The sequence below is a fragment of the Agelaius phoeniceus genome, chromosome 10 (genome assembly GCF_051311805.1).
Source record: "Agelaius phoeniceus isolate bAgePho1 chromosome 10, bAgePho1.hap1, whole genome shotgun sequence".
Classification (NCBI taxonomy): domain Eukaryota; kingdom Metazoa; phylum Chordata; class Aves; order Passeriformes; family Icteridae; genus Agelaius; species Agelaius phoeniceus.
The window spans coordinates 21,535,865-21,557,198 of NC_135274.1; the positions used below are offsets into that span (position 1 = coordinate 21,535,865).

The 21,334-nt window shown below is 37.6% G+C and overlaps 1 protein-coding gene across 2 annotated transcripts in view; it reads right to left on the bottom strand.

Annotated features, from left to right (window-relative positions):
• NAALADL2 (N-acetylated alpha-linked acidic dipeptidase like 2) overlaps positions 1–21,334 on the bottom strand; it is a 405,646-nt gene that overhangs the window by 123,180 nt on the left and 261,132 nt on the right. For both annotated transcript variants that reach the window (XM_077184127.1, XM_077184126.1), the window contains one exon: positions 13,202–13,352. In XM_077184127.1, coding sequence (XP_077040242.1) covers positions 13,202–13,352 — 151 coding nt within the window. The remainder of the gene's footprint in view (positions 1–13,201; positions 13,353–21,334) is intronic.

A 21,334-nucleotide genomic window follows, 5' to 3' on the forward strand; every position in this document is an offset into this window, starting at 1 on the left:
TGGGTAAAATGTAACAAAGGAACTGAAAAAAGGTGGGGAGGATGTAATCTATAGCAAGTATTTAACAGTGGGAGCATTATTGTTTTCTTTATGCACACAAAAATAAGACACCAGATGATAATTCAAAGGAAATGACTGATGGAAGCATAAGAACAGCACACATCAATGGGGCATAGAAGTCACTGGCCTGATATTCTCAGCCCTGACATTTCTGAAACAACTGAGGCTTTCCTTCCACAGGAGTCAGGCATTTCCTTCCTCTCTTTAGCTCAAGTAAGTTCAGAGATGCCCTGTGAACTGAACTTCTTTTCTGGATGAGCAAGGCAGACTCTGCAATTAGAACATCCACAGTCTCTGGCTGAGGACAATCTACTGAATAAAGCTGAGCTTTTGCAAATTGCACATGCAAGATGCTGCATGTGCACCATCTCAATCAGAGCAATGGACTGAAGAGTCATCAGCACTTTTGAAGAAGCACTCCACAACAACTGGGGCATCATTATCTACCAGCATTGGGAAGGCAGTACCAGAAGGCAGTATCAGAAGCTGCAATATGTATTTCCTCCAGTACACTCCCTCCAGAAGTGACTTCTGCATCTGAGACAAAGGACAGAAGGGAGAACCTGAAACAGAACTAGGTGAGATTGCTGTACACTGCCTAAACACAGTGGAGCACTAATTACCCATTTGTGCTTCTAATTGGTCTCACACTCAAATCACCACAGGCTCCAGTACTCAAATTAGCACCTACACCCAGTCAGAAATACAATGTATGGGTACAATTACAGTTAGAACAAGAAGGTAATTCAGCTGCAAAAGTGCTTCTTCAAGCCTTAAATCATAACAAATATTGCTTGGTAAATTCTACTAATGCAGTTCAGTAGAGGCTAAAAATAAACCATCCTTTTCATCCCTGAAATTTAAGGCCAAAGACTTTCTTCTACCTTATTTAAAACTGGATATGTGAAAAAAATCCGTCAGCTTTTAGCTAAAGGGAAATCAATGTTTTCATATTTGGAACAGAAACATGCTCACATCAAAATCTAGTCCAGGACACATCAGTGCCTCAGGTCTGTATCTGGATGTTTTATGGGGATTTATTTAAACATTCATTTCTTTTACTCCCTCTGCTTTATTCTTTTCCTTTTTTTTTTTTCCTCTGGCAGGATAAGACTTTCAAAAAGAGTTTAAATTCAGCATCACAAATGACAGATACAAAACATGGTTGAGTTTGAGGCAATTTCTATTATAATAATTACTAAAATATTAAACCTCTCTCCTCTATAAATATTTTTAGTAAGCTAAAATGAATAAATTTGCAATGATATCTGTGTCATGAGGACATTTCTTAGAACTCATTTATCTTCAAAGAATGACAGAAATGGTGAGGTTGGAAAAAATCCACCCAAACTCATCTAGTCCAACCTCCCTGCTCAAGCAGGGTCTCCCCAAAGTACACAACTCAGGATTGTGTCTAAACAGGTTTGGAAAATCTCTATTTTAAGATAATTTTTAAAAATTTGTTTTAATTAATCACACAAAACTTTATTATTATTATTTCCACTAAAATGCACTAATGTCTTTACATTCACACAGCAAATAAACCAAAGGGAGTGCAAAAGAAAAGCAGAATATTTCAGTAGGCAAAATGAATAAACCCAGAATTCAGTGTGTGTCTCTTCAACCAACTTTACAGTTGGGATTTTAGCTCTGTGCATTTCCCTGCACAACTCAGAAAACAGGAGCAGTAATATCTCTTCTGCTCAAGAATTCTAAATATCAACATTTGTTCTTTAAACATGCAACAACCAATAATTAAGCATTAAAATGGTCAGAAAAATGACATGAAAAAGTCAATAAATGTCCAAAATATGATTTTTCTTTACTTGCAAAGCTTCCTAGATAAATTATATATAAAATGCACATCAATTTGCTATGTAGGTTATCCATTAGCCTTTAGAAGTTTTTTTAAGAGACTAAAAAACAGTAATTCCAACAATTTAATTCTTCAGTGAACAAGCAGTAGGTGACTGGAGTCCAGCTGGAAGACAGGGAATCTGGGTATTGCAAAGTCATGTTCAGCAAGTAAAACCCAATTAATATGAGGATACCTGCCTTCTTATCACACCCAAATACTGGGATATCAGTGCATTGCCTCAGCTATAATAGCTCAGCTTTGCTGGACTATCAGATCCAGTTTAAGGAAAGCAGCTGTAAACATCTGTGTATCTGCAGATCCTGACATGCACAATGATATATATTGATACACAAGCAATCCCATATCTCAGAAAACCCAAGTGATGAATCTGAACAGATGATGCTGTGCCTCCTTCAGCACTCTCAAAAACTCCTTATGAACTCTCAAGCCCATTCCTTAAAGTAAGGGGAAAAACCAATATCATTAAGAGTTGCAGAGTGTGTCAGAGAACTGACTAATGTATTTCTCACATTTCTCAGGAACCACTTAATGAAAACCCTAAAATGAGATTTGATCCTGTCATCTTCCTCATTGCACAGCACTGTGTGAAAAATCTTCTTTAATGCCTGCAATGTACAGGCTGTAACAACAAAAGCACCCACATTTCATCCATCCAATCCTCTCTTTAAAGTTAAAGCACACAAAACATTCATTGCTTCTTCCCATTCTGACAATTACTGCTATTTTTATCCTTTAGATTGGCACACAAATGAACACTTGCCATTGTTGTAATTGCATTAGATGGACATGTTAAAGCAGGTGAAATCAGTCACTTCTTCCACTGCCAATTACAACAGGTGTCACAGAAGGCATCCCCTATTTTAATTTAAATGGCTGCATAGCACCAACACACACAAAGCATCTCCTTCTTTATCCTCACAAAGACTCAAGTCCTGGAACTATGGATCAAGAGTGAAGATCAGGAAATTAATCATACAGCATAGCTGATAATAACAGTTGATTCAAATAATACAATAAAATAGTTGATCCAAAATAAAAGAGAAAAAAAATGTAGTTGAGTTTTAGTTAAAATGAACATCTCATTCTGTTGATTAATATTTTGGGTCAGAATTTAGCTTTGGAGAAAACTGTGCAGTTCAGGCTGTGCTTCTTGTATTTAGTCCAGTAATTTGCACCCTTCCAGTCCCACAGACACCTTTTCCATGGTGCTGCACACAGTGGGCACTGACCAGCTGGGCTCTAAGGGAGAGCATTTTAAGGTGCAACAGCTCTGGGGTTTCTGACTTTGTGTCACAGTTCCCAGGTTCTTTTAGGCCATCCAGAGCTCACTTACACTGTGACTTCATCCTAATACCTATGTCAGCAAAAATAACATCTGTCAGTCTGAATGTATTCAAAATTTGTGTTCCCTGATACAGAATCACAGCTCAGGCTGGAGAGGACTCTGGAGAGCTGCCAGCCCAACCTGCTCAAAGCAGGGTCAGATGAAGCAGCTCAGGGGCAGCTTTTTGGGAATCTTCTCTGGGAAAGAAACTGCCTGTGCAAGCTGCTCCAGGGTCTGCCCACCCAACAGTAATCCTGGTGTTCACAGTATTTAAATATTCAACAAGAAAATAACAATGGAAAATGAAAGAGGGGATTTTGTTCATCTTAAGGCAAGGCAAGACATGAAGATTTCTGTTCACAAGCCGACCCATGGTGAGATGTGCATGCCCGGAGAGGAACATCCTACAAAACCACAGCACTTTCCTACAAGTTTCAGTTGTCCTTTTCTGCTGCACAGGAACCATCAGGGAACAGTTTTTGTAGCAGCTTCTATGAATGGAAACTCCTGTCTGAAGTTTTTTTATTCCATGAAGTTGAAGGAGCAATTGAGACAAAGTATTTTAATAAACAAAAGTCCTGTAGAAACAAAGCAGAAAGAACCTGACCCCAAAACAGGAAATACATTAAAATTCAAGAATGATCTCTGCCAGGATCACAGAGATTTTAACTTAGAAATGAGTATAGATTTGTGTAGCTAAAAATTACTTTATGAAGATTTATGTTACAATTTCTAAGCCTCTTGCAGTATTTCTACATATGCCTTAGGATTTGTAAATCTATTACAAGATTTGCAATTCAACTTTTCATCTTACAAAGCAAATGAGAAATGCACCTAAGTCTTATCTTAAAGCACTGATTCCTAAATTAGGGCTTCAGAGTTCACAATTACAGGTCCTTTGGGTAAATCAGAGGATAAACCCAGACTCTTGAAACACAGATGTATTTTGTTTAAGATGAAATTGCCAGAAACTCAAAAAATAAAACTGAAGCTGTAACTTCTGGAAAACATTGTTGACCAGACTACTGCTCCTGCCTAAGTCCTTTCAGCACAGCTCTTCACCAGGCTTTGGTGTGTTGTATTAAAAACCAAAAATTACATAAAAAGCATGAGTTATGACACCTACTTAAACTCCATGCATGTCTTCCTCATCTGTGTTCTGCTTTGGAATTTATTCATTTTTTTTATTGCTGTATGAGGCAGCACCCAAGCTGCTCTTTGAGGCAGGAAACTTCCTCCAGTATCTTGATGCTCAGAAAGTAATGCTTTCACTTCAAAACCAGAATACTAATATAAAAAAGTGGTAAGAGCATCTAATGACCTAAGATGACTCCAAAGTAAAATTAATCAAACACAGAGATAGTTATTTAGTACCTACATTTTTTGGTACTATTGAATTTCATGCCATCCACTCCAACCATTAAAAAACAAACAAACAAAAAACCAAAAAAAAAAAAAAAAAAAAAAACCACAAAAACCACCAAAAGAAAAAAAACCACAAAAAAAAAAAAAAACCAACCCAAGACACTTTAATGAAATGGCCCAGATAACATTTATAGAACTCTCCTTGCAGGAGTCACCTGATGTTAACTCAAGACATTTTCCACTCATGCCATCTTTGCAAAGCCTGGATTCCCTTTCAGGGGATCTTTAGAAACATTCCCCAAGAAAGTCCCTGGCAGGCTTTGTATCTCATTTTTCAGTGAGCAGCACGTTCCACTACTGGCCCAGAGAAATATTTTGCCTCTTACCAGCAAAACTCAAAGTCATATCTATTGCAGCAGTTTTGGGAGGGAGCAGAATAAGGGAATTAATTCTTAGTTTTACTTCACCTTTACACCTAATTTACTACTACAGTAAGGAAAATGGATTTCATACAAAAATTACCATACAAAAATTATGACTGCCCACGTTGTAACTGCAAAAGGCTTGGCAATGTGTGGTTCAGGTCTCCCAGAGTATGCAAAATAGTGCTGAAAATCCCTTGCAGTCATGGATTAAACTAGGCTGGGCAGAAATCACTAAGTGAACTAGCTGAAAGACCACTGATGCTTGGAAATCAAGAAAAAAACCCCAACAAACCTCGGCATTTTAAAACATGAGTAAGCCAGCTATTCTAATTTTAGTCTCTTTGTTATGAGCATTACACCAGAGAGGAATAGACTGTCACCACGTGTCAGCTTCAGCTGACATCTGCTAGAAGAAGAAAAAATTCCCTCCAAGTTAGGCAGCACAAGCTGCCTAATTTGTTCATTATATATTTTGTAAAGGGTGGTCCCTATAGCACAATATTTTAAATAAATATGCAAATCATTATATTATCATTCTAAAAGATCTATGACATCAACGAGGTTTTAAATAACCCAAGGGGCTTCATTCTTTTTTTTGTTTCATTAACTCAATAGACCCACCTGTCAGCCATGTAAAATCACTATATAAGAAGTATTGGAAGTTACACTTTGTGCAAATGCTTCTCTTAATTGAAACTGAAACAGTTCTCAAAGTTTCATAGGTTTTTCAAAATCATTTCTCCTGTAACCCCTTGACTGATACCAGGATCAGGGATATCCCAGGCACTCCATGATCCCCCACACCCTGGAGAACACTGTCACTGAAATCAATCCCTTCCTCTTTCCTTTCCACACCAGTTCACCTGGGCAGAGCATTTTTCTCTCCCTAAAAGGAAAACACCGCAAGTCTAAAAAACCAAAAAAACCAAAACAAAAACCACCAACAGAACTATCCTTGAAAAGTGCAAGCAAAATGCTTTGGAAAATTGGCCAAACCCAAACTGCAGTGAATTACTCATGTCTTTCAGAGCTCTGCAGATGAATACTATATAATGTGATAGTACTCATTTATGCAACAATGGAATATTTTCCACATCTCCATTTCAAGATGATTAGGTTTTCTTTTGGGGGAGTTCCTACCTGTCTGAAAGTAGGAAGAGGTGCTATTATCTTTTTTATGCAGCTGCTGGTTATGGAAAAGCAGTGGGCTGGAACAGAGATCAAGTCGTGTTAAAGATGGTTTGGTTTAGTCTGGATTTCAGTATTCAAACAGCACTAGGAAAAAAAATTCAATTATAAAAGTAATTATATCTTTAATTGCTTAAACAATCAGGCAGCTGACTTTATGGTGCTCTTGCTACTGAGCAGGTGTACTTGCAGGTGCTGGCTGCAACATGTAAGAGTTACACTGTGGGATCCCAACTTCTGCACAGGAGGGAGGATAAAATACCAAAATACCAAAATACCATGGCTATACAGACACCTACAAATGCAGGCAAGCTTTATAAGGAAATACAATTCCATATAAATAAATAAATAAATAAATAAATAAATAAATAAATAAATAAATAAATCTGCTTAATCTTTCTGTGAGGGGTATCTATTCTGGTTCTGACATTTTTCCCTTTGGGACAGAATTAATGTTGAATCTGACCAGAGTCTGCACTTAGAGACAGTCGTGTTTCTGGCAATTACAGCAGCATTAATAATTATGTATAGACAATAATCTACCAGAAATGCCTTTTTCACTGACACGTATTCTTAGCAGCATGCTTGAATAAGACACAGTCTTCTTCAAAAACTTGCTTTGTACATACAAAATCAATTAGAAAAAGGCACAACTTACAGAGAGTTGGGTCCAAAATGGTCAAATAGTTCGACCACATAACTTTTACCTCTTCCTTATATTTTTATCAATTTTGACATAGAAAAATTCAGTTTTTTAAAACATTTTAAAAATAGATTAATGTGTTTTTAAAATCTCCTGTCTGTGTACAAAACTAAATTACACCTAATAAACCACTAAATGCACATTTTGCCACCCAGCATTTGTTTTAATTTAACTTAACCTTTCATTGAAAAGTTAACAGCAGGTTTTAAATCTGCCCTGTCTTAACAGTCTTATTTGGAGGGAATCTTAAATTCTGACTAATATAGTTTTTTTTAGAATGTATAATATATCACCTGCAATGGAAGGAGATGATAATCAGACTCAACTATTAGAAACACAGGAAAGACAGGCATAGCACATTGAGGTTATTCTACTATAATACTACAATCAGAGTTTTGGAGCCTACAAAACCAGGAAAAAACACAGTAATGCCAGAGAAGGGTGTCAAGTAGCAAAGAAGTGGCCACGGAGCATGTGGTCCATAAAAAGGAGCCTCCCATCCCAAATTTGTGCAAAGACAACTGATTTCAACCAGACTCTGCAGGAGCAGGTCCAAGACACCAGCTGGGTGCACTGCCATGCAGTGATGTTTGCTGTTTTGTGAGCACAGAATAAATCAGCTCACTTGCACAAATTATGCTGGGTTGAAGTATGTCAGTAAAGCTATGGCAGAATTCATTGCAATCATGACTGCACAAAAGGTTCAAATATTCCAAATTCACTTGTGAGTTGGGTAGCTTCAAAAGTCTAATCTGGACTCCATTTAAAATGTTATTTTTTGCTGGATGAGAGAAAAAGCAGCTTCACTGGAAAACATTCTGGAGTGAGTCACAGCTGTTTAGTAGTAGTTTGAAACAGTCTGAAATGTTGAAAACATTGAGAAGTCCTCTGCAACTTATAAGGCATCAGGGAGAGTTTAGTCATTATGTTTTCCACTGAGCTAATTTTGCAGCACAGGAAGTGCTGATTTGTTGTTTTCAAATAATCTGGTCTTCATCACTTGTACATTCCATTTCTTTTATAAATTCAAATTTTTTAATAACTTTGTGCTTGAAACTGAGGAAAGTTTTGACCATATGTTTCATGACGGCATTTGCAAAAGTCAAATGATAAAAACAGTGCTAGCAAGCTATTCCAGTATCATTGCCAGTGATTTCTCCTCTCTTCTTCTAATACTCTAATTAATAAAATCATAATGTTTTTGACTCAAATTTGTTTCCAAGAAAAAAATATTGGCAGCTTAGTAGAAGTTAAAGCGATATCTGATATGCAGTACAGAGGTCCACACACTCAAACCTGTGAGCCTAAAAAAATCTCGATGTCCAACTAATTCTCTCAGTTTTAAATACATGCAAACCTAACTGAAAGCCAGACAGAAGGAAAAACTAAAAACTAAAACCCATTATTCCAAAAATCTCAGAGCATGTAATTTGATACTTACACAGAAGCTTACTTGCTTTACTATATCCTGAAAAATCTCAAGAGACAGATCATGGATTTAGACACCTCTTGAACCACTAGTGCTGCAGATATTATTGAAAATCTCCTGAAATTATTACCTGTTGTTACTACAGTATCCACTGTTCAAAGGCCAGTATTTTCCAAAGACTTACCTCTCTATTGCATTAGCACTGATTTTTGTTCATACAGAAAATAACATAGTATATCCAATGAAGCAGTGTAGCTGGTCTGATAAACTCTGCAATTTTATGGCAACCACTGAAATTATGTAGTAAGTCCAAAATAAAATGATCAAGAGTATCTGTAAACATATACACACACACCTAAATTGTAACATCAAACTTTAGCTTTTCTTTCTCCTTTGCTTCAGTCTGTCCTCAAGGAAAACCAAAGCACAGTGCACAGAAGCCTGACTGTAGACAGTCATGTTACAACAAATGATCTTTGTATTTCATTTATCCAATGCTGTTAGCAGAAAGCAAACACAAATTTTGAAAAAAGAAAAAAAAATATTCCCAGAATCATTTCCACAGCCGCAGAGGCAAGCACAGAAAATATATTATTGTGACTGTGTTTTGTTTTCCAAAAGAACAGACAAACCAGGGCTGAGGACATCTTGTAAAAAGTCATGATGATTTATAACAAACCATTTTAGAACATATGCTGCATATGCATGGTTAAAACCATTACACAATGTTCTATTTTCCAGCTTACTTCTGCTCAGCTGCTGGCTTCAGAGGAGTAAAATATAATGAAGTGAAGGACAGAAAGGACAAACTCAGGTATCAGGCAGGGCACACCAAACCTCCAGAATCACAGGGCTGCCTAAAAAATGAACAGGGACACACTTCCATGCCAGCAAGCACCACTTACCCACACTCCAAACAGGGGCAGCAGTTCCCTGTGGTTGCTGTAGAACTGGCTAAGCTTAATTAAAGAATGGCACATTTCTAAAGAGGCAAATGCCACAGGCTTTTTATGATGCATCTTGGGGGTTTAAATTTTGTTGAACTCAGTGTGGTGGGTAAACCTTGGCAGGTTCCAGACCCTACCCAGCCATGCTCTCATCATCCCCATTCCACAGGGTAAGATGGAAAAGATCACTGATCAGGGTAAAGACAGAGAGATCACTTATCAGTTACCACCATGGGCAAAACAGTGTCAGCAACTGCCAGGTGAAACAGATTGTGATAGTGAGAAACAGAGCCAAGGAGATTAGAACAGCACTGTGACCCTGCCCTTTTCCAGGCTCAGCTGCACTCCCCTACCTTGTCCCTTAAATACACTTCCAGAGGCATCACTGACTTTGCTGATGGCCTCAGCTGTGGCCTGCAGTGGATCAAATCCTTAACAATTCCTTGCCTTCCTTGTCCCTGCCTCTGAGATCAAATCCTATTAGCAGTGTTTGAGGAATGCTCATGTCAATTCTTCTGTCTGAATGATGTGCACTATTCACAATTCCAGGGATTTCCAGTGTCACATTTCCCATGCATTTCCCATGTCACTGATTTTTTCACCCAAATTCCTGTGATATGGCTCACATGACCAGCTGTTAACCATAACCTGAATCATGCATGACTTCCAAACACACCCCTTTTTTCTTACTGTCATAACCTCTGCATAACAATTCCCTAAAACAACATTACACTTCAAACTCCAGCTGATACCACAAGATTGTATTTTACAGCTGTTATATTTCAGCATTTAAAAGCTCACAGTCTTTTCTATGATACCATCTGAATGAAATAATTTCTATTCCCCCTCTGCACAGATAGGAATTCCATTATGAGGCACCCTATCTCATGGGCAGGGTTCTTAGGGCTTATCACAATGCCACTTTTCTATTTACATAGTAGAATTGACAAACAGATTCTATCCATATTTTTGTTTACTGAGCCATTTCCTGTGTGGAAACAAATTTGATTTGAAACAGCTCTGAAGTCTAGCAATGGAGAAATCTAATATGTGTCTGTCATGCGAAGGTGGGTGAAAGGAAGTGCAGCAGTTAAAAAGTCAAAATGGAAAAAGAAAACTAGATGGGGAAGCACTCAAGTTTTACAGCATTCTTCTAAACTTTATTTTCAAGACAATTTTTGCTACACAAGTCTCTTATTTCCTCAGCAAGTTTCTTAATCCTGCATGATTACTTCTTTGAGTTCCACCCCCTGGATCTATTTCATTTCAAAAACAGGAACACAGAAGAAAGATTTTTTAAAATGAAGGACACTTGTCTTTAGCAGTCAGAATCACAAAGAGAAATGATGCTCACAAAGGATTCTATGATTGTTTCAGGACTGATAGGACTTAGGATTGGAAGAGTCTTAAGAACAGAAGAATTAAATTATGAAACAGAGCTGCAGAAACTTTCAAATAAGTGCTGTTCACTTCCCTTTCTCATCATTACACTTTCCCCTTTGTTAAACAGAGATCAATAAAATCATTCTGCTCGTAGGTAGTTGGCATCTCAAACCCATCCTCAAGCTATTTCTATACATTCAAGATGATTCATATGCAGAACTGCAGCATTTAATCTTCATGAAACAGAAAATGTGAGCTGAAACCTCATGAGAACTCCAAAATTCTCTCAGAACTATTACATAAATCCCATTTTAAAATGTTGTCAACTTTGAGAAAAGATCTGTAAATTATACCATTTCCTGAAGACTTTTTTTTTTCTAGGAAAATACTGCAGCATTCCAATACTCTGATACCACTGAGAAATTTGTTTTCAGACTAAAAGAACAGGAGAAACAAAGGCAGCAGCACGAAAATCCAAGTTTCCTACCTTTTATTCACCAAGTACAAGACTAGCTTTGGATCACTCATCCTACCAGGAATTTCCCAGTAAAAGGGAGAATGCTGGTAGGAGCAGCCTCGAGCTTGTGATAGTAACAGTTCCTCTGGCAAAGTGTGAAGTGCAGATGGTGTCAAAGATATGCCAATAACTTAGGCAGGAGCTTCCAATAAAATCTCTTGTAGTGCTTATTACACCCTGTGAATCACAGTGAAAGGGGCAGCCCGGGATCTCTGGCTCTTTCATCCCACACAAGGCAGTTTAACCACTGCACATCCAAGTGCATCCCCCAGGGAAAAGCCTGCACTCCAGATGCATTTGTGGCTGTCCCAGGCACGAGCTACCTCTAAGCAAGTCAATTCACAGTCTGCAGAGAAGCCAAATCATCATCAGAAACACAGGAATTACTTCTACCTGATCTACCTTCCAGTGACAAAACCATAAAAAAAAGGGGTTTTCTCAAGTATTCCTTTGAGCTCTTTCCAGCTCATCATGGCATTCAATGATCAAAATAGAAATGATCTTAAGCATGATAACCTGCTCCTGCCTATGAGTGTTGCTCAGAGATTTCAAACCACAGACAAGCCACACTAAGGCTTCTACCAGAAACCAACAATGCACTTGTAACACCATTGTCCATGTAATTAAGCTTCTCTTTCCCAAACTGGAGATTGGAATGCACACTGCAGATGAGATCATTTACTGACAGAAAACTAACACATAAGGTTTAAACACTGAAGTGGCATCTCCATGTTGGTGTATCTGTTTTAATTAGCTTTACTTTTCATGTAGGGTAAATAAAACATTAAGGAGTCAGCCAGACAGAGACACCACAAACTGTTTTTCAAATAGCTCCATGAAATGAGCAAGAATAAAGCTTGAAGAGTGTTATATTTACCTCTGTAGCTCCCAGGGCACTTTTAAGAACACTGGGTCAGGTACACTGAGACACTGAGAAAATGTGCAATTTCTTTCCCACTGAGCTGTCAAGGCATTCATGCTGTGAATAGCTAACACCCTTCTTTGACAACCAGGCAAATATTTCTATTTTCTGCCATTCTAGGCATGACGTATCTCCATGTTGCCTCAGTTGATTTAGTGCCAATTCAAGTCAAACTTTAGATGTCTGAGCCAGTAACCGGACAAAATATTCTTGATGAAGCCTTGTCACAAAATCATAGACTGCTGCTTAATACATTTCCAAATAGTTAGATAATAAAAAGGGCTGTAAAGCTGAAAAAGCTGCAGAGAAGCAGAACACACACTCACTGAAGAGCCAGAATGGAGATTTAAGCAGCACATACAAGTCAAATATGCTGCTGCTTCTATTTATTGTTAAACATTGCTTCAAAAACATCCCACATAAAATTATATAAGATGATGTTGTCCCTTGAGACTATGTTGTTCCTTGAAATCAATTCTGTATTTCCTACCTTTCAAAAAGAAGCATAATTAATAACCAAGTCTATCTGGGCAAGGCTAAATGAACACACCCTATTCAAGTGATAGTAGCATACAGATACCATAAACATTATTTTCTGTTAATACTTTAAAAAATATAAATATCTAATTACATTTCACTTGTACCTACTGACCAAATATTTTAATTTCTGATACTATGAAAGAGGAAGACAGAATGAAGGGACTCATTCTTTCAGTGGGGACAGATCCTGTGAAAAAAGCTCTGAAAGCACTGGATCAGTACTTCACAGTCCTGGCTTTTGTTCATGGGATAAGAAGAGGCAGGTAATAATAATGGTCCGGTGTGTGAATACTCAAATACAAAACACAATAAACTATTGAGAGTGCAGACTTTGTGCCAAGAATTTAAAGCACTTTTGAGACTGGATTCCATCCTTTAAGCCATGCTGTATTACACAGTATTTCCTTACTCAGAGCCTCTCCTTCCAGCAAGATTTGGTTTAGTGTTTCAACTCCCATTTTTACAATCTGCAGAGAATGAAAATGCACATTCAGTGACCAAGCCCTGACCAGTACTTACCAATGCTGGCATAACCAGGTGTGGATGGATCTCCCCCGCTGTTCAAGGAGACCATAAAAGCTTTGTCAGCCAGGTCTGCAGTCTTTGGCAAGTCACAAGGATCCGTGTAAACAAGAACACCACCAAACCCTGCGTCTTCCAGCAGAGAAAGCTGAGGAAACAAAGCAACACAGGTGACCATTAACAACAGCAGTGTCAAAAAACATCTTTTTTTTTTTTAATTACTGCTGAGATAGAGGCTTTCTCTTGCACCACATTCTCACCACAGATTGCTCTGTGCCAAGCTGCACTGCCAAAGTGCTTGTAGCACCTTAACAGGTTTACCTATGATATAAACACCACCCTGAAAATGCCTCAGTTTTGAAAATAATGTCACTAAAACATCTTGAGTTGACCTTCCCTATTTTCCATGTTATTATCTGTAAGATTTTTCTTGCTTAGTTTACCTCTTCAAGGACACAGCACACACTGAATGTTTGCCTACACAGGCATCAGGATTTCTGAACACAGTTACTCTTCAGTTAAGAGAGAAAACAGAAGTTTACAGAACATTAAAAAAATAAAATTAAATTTAAAACTCCAGTCTATCTTACTCAAATGTTTGGATCTGCCTCCTGTCAGACAAATAGCTTTTATTTTGTCTCATTAGAATATCAAAGTTTGAGTTGGAACTGGAAATTAGTTTCCAAATATCCACAGATCTGGGCCAGAATATCAAGCAAACTTCCCCAAAGTCAAGGACAAAAGCATCCAAGTGCCATAACCTGCAGCAGCTTTTCTGACTGGAAAACCTCAGGTGTTTCTTTCATAGAGAACTGAAAAATAAGAGGATTTTATTCCAAAATGGCCAAAATCAAATTGTAATGTGGCAAATACTCCCATGAAATGAGATGACCTTTCTGTGTAATGCTCTGCATATTTGGAATGGACTGAAGACTACTCACTGATACAAAGCTGGATTAATTTTTCAGACAGAAGTAATTCAGGTATTTAAGAATTACCTTACTATTCACTGGGCTGCTCTACTGATGACTTTCCAAATGTCTCCAAATGGTCTGAGGAATGACTGCAGGTATATGATGTTTCCACACAACTCTGATTTCACAGGAACCTGAGGACTTTTCACTACACCCCTGTTTCTCAGTTCAATTGTCTTCTTCCTTCTACATTTTAGAACCTTCTTTTTCTTCTTGTGTATGTATATAATTCTCAATTTATCTCCTAGCTGCTGGTATTAAGGAATGTTTATGAACAGCTCTTTGTGGCTTTACAAGTATGTAAATTACATGGATATATGGCATTCAGTCTGAGCCTCATAAGCATTTGGTGTTCAGTTCTGCTTTACTCAACCGCTAAGACAGAAAAGAATATAAAAATAGCAGCCTAGTATTTGCAATATGCTAAAAATAGCAAAGTACTATTTGCCAATTCTGTAAGTAAATATATCTAATATTGTGCTTTGCTAAGACCTTGACACTCATCTTGCATTCAGATACCTTGAATTCAGATAAGCAGATGCAAGTTGAACCTGTGAGTCACTTAATCCCACCTATCTTACACAAACAAGCAATCCACACCACAGATGAAAAGGGATTCTTTGAGAGAACTCTAGTCAGATGAGCAGGAGAATGAGAAGGTGATTAGCTAAGATGCAAAAATATATTCCAGACCTTAAATGTAATGCAGGAAAAGGGATTTCCCAAATGGTGGGTTCATTTGTTATTGTTTTGTTCTCTTTTCAATTCATGTTCATATTCAGATATTCAGACAAGATGTGATTGCACAAAAAGTAGGGTGGGAGAACTAGGGACACATCACAGCTAAATGATGTAACAGGCAGGATTTAAAATAACTATTGCCTTTTCCTACCTCCATATCCAGTATCTTTTTATTAATCCCTGGTTTATTTAGTAGCACACAAAACGCAACATACAGAATTTTTTTTAAAGGGAGTTTTAAAAACTTTGCACTTAAAAAAAAAACCCAAACAAAACAAACTATTGAATTCCTCAGTTTTAGTGAGAGAAAGTAACTACACATCTGCTATTCACAAAGTGCAGCAACCACTGCTGCCATGGCTACAATCTCTAGTAAGAAGTTGTGTCACACATGTGAAATTACAAAGCAGCTTTCAGATTTCAGCTATAATTGCTGCTTTTTAACTTTACAACAGTGACAGCACAACTATATCAACAATAAATGTGCATTGTTGATTCCATTTTCATATTAAATACGTCAACACTTTACCAGCCATAAATTGTCCAAGCACAAAGAAGCCAAAGAAAGTTCTGCATATTTTTTTTACAAGGCAGAAGATTGTAGATTAATTCCTTCAGGTAAACCAGTGAGCATCTATTCAAATGAATGGATTTTAGATTATTTTAGATTGCAAAACCATCCAACAGCAAAATCTACTCCTTATGATTTTGGATGTATGCATTGTCCCTCTCCCAAAGCCATAAACATCTCTGAACTAACTGGAAACAGCAGAACCCTTGAAAACAGATGCTGGTGCCCACTGTTAACCCTTTAGTTATTTATGGCTGCTTAAGTCCTCAGTTTTTAGAGTTACCTTAAAAAATGTGACTGTTTCAATTCAGTATATTAAACCACCCCATAAAACATTCTGGACTCAATTCAATCTAATGTGAGACACCTGCTGCTTTCCCAAAGGCCCTGTCATGTACCTGGGGACAGTTTAGCCCTGTAAACCCTACACACCACCAGGAACCATTAAATTGCCTTTTAAAGATGATATGGCTGAAGCAGTGAAGAGACAGACTGCAACAGTCTAGAGAACTCTGGCTCTAAGGGCAAACTCAAAGCTGCTTCTCCATTTTAACTGCACCATCTCTGAGGTGTGGCAGAGGAAACATTTCCCTTTTGCACTGGCACAGGTAACAGAGCCCAGCTCCCTGCTCCACATCTCAGACAAGCTTTTCTGGGGGACTTTGGCCACAAACCTACTGGCAGATATTGGGTCCAAACCAAGCAAGCTGAGCATGACTATTTGCTGGGGAAAAAGAAAAGAAGTAACAAGAAACAGGGGCCTTTCACAGGGGGCTTTAATGTGTTTTAGCTCACCTGAGGCCAGTGTGCACCTGAATGAACACTTAATTAGGGGTTATATTCATGATCTGAGCACAGAACCCACCCAAGAGAACAGACTGCAGCCTCTGTGAATCTCCAGCATCATGCAGATAAGCTGCCCATCAGTGACTGGTGATAAGCAGGGAAGCAGAGCAGCAGGCACTGGTCTCAAGCTGTGTTTGTTATCTTCCACCTGAGTGCTAAGTCTGACTCTCTGAAGATCTTTTCCCTTGCTCTCTTCTTCTCAGCTGAGACCATCCTTGCACTTTGTAAGCACCACACAGCCCAAAACCAATCAGGTAATCAGCCTTCATTATTTTCCAGGGGCTACACTGGACTGGTTACCTGCTAACCCCAGAGCTTCAGAAAATTAAAAACAGGCACACTGAGTGTTCCAGCTGTACCCTCTCTTTCCAGCTGAAAATAAAGCATGACTGAAGCAGCTCTACTCTGATGTTCTGTGCATGGGAGCCACATCTGGGCTCGAGTTTAAGCTGTCATTTCATGGGCAGAGAGCTGAAAATCACATCACACTTTGGTCTCACCTGGATCACAGCAACCATGAGTACAGAGGGTTTCCTACACTGTTCTCTCACTGCATCTGAACAGCTTAGATCCTGTTTCTAGATCCTCTGATCCAGCAAGACCCCAATGTTTCAAGATAATTAAATAAGCATGGAATCTTTTCCCTCCCATTTTTTGATTATCAGCAGCAGTCCTGCTACAAATAATTTAGAAAGTAGCAATGCATGATTCCTAACAGTGATGGTTAACAACGTTTATGAATGCACCAGGAAAAAAGAGAAAAAGATGATGCAAGCAACTGTGGGTTATATCAACCTGCTAATTGCATATACAAATAACTTCTCATTATTAGCAATTCTTCTCACCATATTTGCAAGTAGTTCCAAAATATGGACAAACCTCCAGAGAACCCACTGCACAAACAATTCTCCCCCTTACAGTATCAGCAGTACCTCATAAAGTTTGTGCTTTATGAGGTACAACACCAGCCCTATTATTGCAAATATTGCCTAAGTCCACTTTCTAAGCTTGTCCATTTATTGGTCCTGATCCACAGAAATCACTGAGCTGCTGATTAGTTGGCACAGAAAACTTATTTCACAGGAGGAAATATCTCAGTATATTCCCTGCAAGTTTAATGAAAGTGGGATCTTGAGCAGACAAGAGGCAGATGCTGTTAATACATGACTGGGAAGGCATTAATAAAAACTGAAGAGCTTGCTCCTTAATGGAAGAGGGAAAAACTATGGAAGAAATCAAGAGACAGGTTGGCAGATGTAAAGGAATACAGAAACTTGTCCACAGACTAGACACCACAAAATCCAGCCTCAAGAAACAGAGCTGTGAAAAACCTGTTCACTAATCCATAGAACAACCGGTTCTTTTATTGACTGATACATTATTTAAGATAAAGCAGTTCAGTACAGGATACATTGGCTTACAATTCTATATAGCAAGTGACTTTGCCACCATGGAAGGTTCCATTCTTACTCAAAACAAGCAGCAGTGTGTCTGGAAAATTTGATTTAAAATACAGCAACTTCCAAACACATTCCACCACTTGCAGAGAGATTTTCAAATCAAATTTTAGTGCTAGGAAAAAAAAATTATCCAGATCTCTTAATTTTACTATAGGGTCCCTACTGTTATTAGGGTCAAGAGAAATCCAGTGGCATTTTCTTATCTAATTCTGCTTTCAACTCTTTCAATAATAGTAATATAATAGTAAATGAAACATTATAAATTAGCTGCACAACAGTATTTAAGGGTTCTATTTTGGTATGTATCATGTACTATGATAGTACATTTTAAAAGTCCACATTTCAAAAAGCCCCTCAAGCATACCTTGATGTCTGAGGTCCAAAGTGCCTAAAAATGTAGTTCTCATCTTCAGAAGTCACTTATGTGAATGGATATCACACTATTGAAAGTGTATCCTCACTCCTGTACAAAGATAATCACACTAATAGATAATATTAGGGTGCCCACTGAAACTTCTCAGAGGTTTCTGAAGGTTTTTCTGTATCAAAAATATGTCTGTGTCCAGCAAAGTAACAGAACCCTAAATAAAGAGATAAAACATGCTTCAGCTACAAGCACTTACAGGGTCTTAAGGAGATTTTATTTTTCACACTTAAAATGGCAGTTTACACTACTTAAATCTCCTTAAAGCTGCACACAAAATTGCAAAGATTGTATTTTACACAATGACTGCCTAAGTGTTAATGACATCAGAGTTCATTAGACAACAAAGGCCTTTAAATGTCAGCTACTGACAGCAAAGTTAATTTGGGATCGTGTTGTTACTCTAACATACAACCTCCTCCATGTAACTTCAAGCCAAATCTCTTCCTCTTCCTAAAGGCAGGTTCACAATCTCACTGTTTATTACAAGTCCAATCAGTGCTAACAAAGCAAACCATGAACATAACACATTCATAATATAAGAAATAATATCCTTTCTATATCTCTATATAATTGTGATCCCCTTTTCTCTGTCCCTTCCAGGTAAACCTCACAAAAATGCATGCAGAATTTTATATTCAAAGCCATAATACATATGAAGCATGGAAACAAAAATAAAGAAAAACGAATCATTAAAAAAAAGTTTATCAAGAATACATTAAAAAATACATGTTTGTACCTAATACATATTATTCAGAGTAAAATAAAATATATTAATGTTTTTAAAATCTCCTATTGTCATTATACTTCAGTGCAAAGATCAACATTAATTAGACAAATAACAGTAATCAGTTTTTAACTGCTGCATTTTTCAATTCATAGTGCAATGTGCAAAAGACATGGTTCATTAATCTGAGATACAGCTTTACTGGACAGGTTAACAGTTATTAATTACTCTTTTCTGCTGAAGTCCCAATTAAAATCATGATGCTCTGAAAGGATCTCCCATCTCATATGACTAATTGGCAGTATGTAAAATTATGAAGCAAGAGCAATGGTACATTTAAACATGTTGAAACAATATCTTTTTATTTCTGCAGCAGTCTGGGCAGAAAAGTAAGATTTAGATGCTGTGGGTATAATCAGATACTGCTATCTTCTACTATCTGTTACCTACTGTAATACAGAGCATTTGGAAAGGGCTTGGTAACACAAACAAAACTCAAGGTGGAAAAATCCCACTTAAACACACATATCTTCATCTATATACCACTCTTCCAAATTGCAAGTTTTTAACAAAGCAAGGTTTGGTTTCACCTTGTACTTTTAATATTGCACTTGATGTTTAATCATGCTCCAGGATTCCCATCACAAACACTGAGGGATGTTCAGTGTTTCAGAAATTTGGGGGCAAAACTCTGTCTGAAGAGGTTTTGGCTTTTGCTGATCAACCCTCAAGGTGCTGTGCTAAGGCTGTAAAAGGGATGGAGGATGCAGCTAGTTTAATGGGGACCATAAAAAGAAACATCTTTCCTTTCCAGCTCAAACACTGTCCTTGCCTGAGGAATGGCATCATTGTTATATTGAACAAACAGGGCTGAAAAAGGGATTAAGCTGCATAAAACTTCCAACAGCTATAAATGCATACACAGTGGTCTCATAAATGACAGGCTATTGCCATAAAGGTCTTAGAAGGGGGAAAACATATTGCAAAGGAATTTATCAAACTATTCCTGCCCTACAGTGACACATATAGGAACAATAGAAAATCAAAGAGTTGCTCTGTATCATATCAAGACCTTAAGACTTTGATGTAGTTACTACCAGAGAAATGATAACATGAAGTGCATTTATTTGTGGAGAGAATCTGACAAGCATATCTAAGATTTTTTAAGACATTTTCTGTAATTGCTTTCCGAACTAAAATTAGCTTTCACAATTCTCAATTTTCCAAATTTTGTCCTTTTTTTAATATCTAGAAAATTATTTATAGGGAAGAGAGAGTCTCCTTTTGCATTTCTTGGATGTCCTACAGATTGTGGGAAGAAAAGCAGAAGGGAAGGGTAAGAAACTCTACAATGTTAATCCCAAAAATCTGCTTTTGAGCAATGGGGCTGCCTGGCAGTGATGGGTAAGACCTACTTTGCACATCAGTTTACCATCCATTATATCTTTAAGTACATTCCTCTAAGTGCCATCCAAGGACAGTAGATTTCTCAATGAACACTGATCACAAGCTTGTTGTGTGCTGATTTGACTGGAAATCCACACGCTGACCTCTGGACAGCTGTGGCAGTTGAGGAAAAGCCTTTGGAGACTTCTCCTCCAAACCAAAAATCATCTTGGTTCAATTCTGTAATCCTTGCACAGAAAAAATTTTAACATCCTGCTCCTACATGTGCTATTAAGCTTATCAAGAACTGAATGTTCTGTCCCATACTTTTTCCTGTTTGCTGCCTGCTCATCTTCTATACAGTTTTATCAAAGAAAAGTAATTTGTTACGCATCAGCAGTTTTTAAAAATGGAATTTTTCACAATAGGATATTTGGACAATTAAACATAAGCCAGATATACTGCCAGTTCCCTGTACTAGATTTTAGCAACTTTTAATACAAATTGAGTGCATATTTTATTGCCAGATCTTGCTTACCACTGCTAAGAAATTCACAATGTTCAATCTAATTAAAAATGAAATTGAACTACAATTCCCTAGAAACAAGGGCTGATTGGACTCAATAAGCTTTACTTAATTTATTTCAGAAACAAAATAATTGAATTGCTTACAGTCCAGAATAAAAAAGCTCCATTATTTGATGAGTATATAATACAAAGCCTTTCATATTGCTATTGCATTCCTACATCTTCAGGAAATACTACTCACTTCTAAATAAGCATGTAGAGGAACACTGTATGCATAACAAGTATCATTAAATATTCAGTAAACATTAAAAAGAAACAGGCTGTATGAATGTCCAGATGAGCAACCTCCAGAAAGCCAATAGCATTTCCCTGTTCACACTGAAACTGTTGTTCCTGATTATGTTTATGGTTATTCCAGTCTATGTTTAGACTCTATTACAGAGAGAATAAAGCTGAAGATCCATCATACAAAA